This window comes from Austrofundulus limnaeus, unplaced genomic scaffold (assembly GCF_001266775.1).
Source record: "Austrofundulus limnaeus strain Quisiro unplaced genomic scaffold, Austrofundulus_limnaeus-1.0 Scaffold1791, whole genome shotgun sequence".
Lineage (NCBI taxonomy): Eukaryota > Metazoa > Chordata > Actinopteri > Cyprinodontiformes > Rivulidae > Austrofundulus > Austrofundulus limnaeus.
In genome coordinates, this window is record NW_013954193.1 from 44252 (window position 1) to 45910 (window position 1659).

The 1659-nt window shown below is 44.4% G+C and overlaps 1 protein-coding gene across 1 annotated transcript in view; it reads right to left on the reverse strand.

The window, feature by feature from the left end:
* LOC106536368 (ubiquitin carboxyl-terminal hydrolase 32) overlaps window positions 1-1659 on the reverse strand; it is a gene marked incomplete at both ends in the record, with an annotated part of 57582 nt that overhangs the window by 35556 nt on the left and 20367 nt on the right. The window contains 2 exon segments of the mRNA XM_014033627.1: window positions 692-876; window positions 1164-1350. Coding sequence (XP_013889081.1) covers window positions 692-876; window positions 1164-1350 — 372 coding nt within the window.

Genomic DNA, 1659 nt, shown 5'->3' on the forward strand with positions numbered 1-1659 from the left:
TCCATCCACCATCCATCCATCCATCATCCATCCACCATCCATCCATCATCCATCATCCATCCACCCATTATCCATCCACCATCCATCCATCCATCATCCATCCACCATCCATCCATCATCCATCATCCATCCACCCATTATCCATCCACCATCCATCCATCCATCATCCATCCACCATCCATCCATCATCCATCATCCATCCACCCATTATCCATCCACCATCCATCCATCCATCATCCATCCACCATCCATCCATCATCCATCATCCATCCACCCATTATCCATCCACCATCCATCCATCCATCATCCATCCACCATCCATCCATCATCCATCATCCATCCACCCATTATCCATCCACCATCCATCCATCCATCATCCATCCACCATCCATCCACCATCCATCCACCATCCATCCATCATCCATCCATCCATCCAGCATACTATACATCCATCCACCATCCATCCACCATCCATCCATCCAGCCATCCATCCAACCATCCATCTGTTCAGTTGCCTGACTGAAGTAAAAGCAGATGTATTGTTCATGACAGTATTCTGAACAGCCTGTTTCATATTAAACTGTAACACAAACTATATATGTGACTCAATAGATCTAAAGAGAACCGAAGCACATAAGTAGCAACCAAAAACCCTTGCAGCACCCTGTACACACAAACATGCAGGCCTTGCCTTTATGGGATCAGTGGTGACCAAAGACTGGTTGTCAATGGCTCCGGGCCTTTGTGCTGCCAGCTGGGAGGGCAGGTGACCATTGGCTGCAGAAAAACACTGATTGTTGTTGTCTGATACAACCGTGTGCTGACGGGCAAAACAGCTCTCTGTAGCTGAGGGAGTAATCTGAGGACTCAGGACTGCTGAGGCAAAGAGTGAGAGAAGAGAGGTAGAAAGCGGAGTCAAACGCTCATCATCATCATCATACAGTACTAAAGCAAACATTGAATACTAATATTATGCTAGTATAGACTTAAAATCAAGGTGTTTCTGTAACTGAAGATGTTTCTCTTCTTAAATGACATAAGAAAAGTGTGAAGCTCCAAGCTTTGAAGCTTAACCTTGTTTTTGAAACTCTTAGAAACATTTTGCTTATCAACAGCAAAACTGTGAAAGATTCTAATCTGGTAAGTGATTTGTAGTGACTGACCAGTTTCTGTAGCTTCTGAGGCAGTGGACACAGCATCAGGGGACTTCTCCTCTGAAGGACTGAGGGAGCCAAAACTTCCCAGTCCTCCCAGCCTGTCAGGTGGGGTGGGCTCCACAGTGGCCGTGGCCATTGGGGTCCTGAATGAGCTCAGGATAGACGGCTGTTCCACCACGATGCCTTTATGCTCCTGACAGAGACAGCAGCAGGTTTGTTGCTGTTAGTGGGAAGTCAGGTTAACTGTTGGCTTTTCTAGTTTCTAAAAGTCAGCTGGAAGTTTCTTCCTGTTCAAAAAGGAGTTTTCTTTTACAATTGACCCTATTAAATTACAAAAAGCTACGTTTAAGCCAGGGGTTCTTAACCTTTTTGACCTCGGAGCCCAATTTGTTGAACATAAAGTGACACGAGGCCCAGTCACACATTACCAATGTATGGATCAAAATGATAATTATTCTAAATCTTGATTTAATTTTTATTGTATTTACATCATAACTAAACT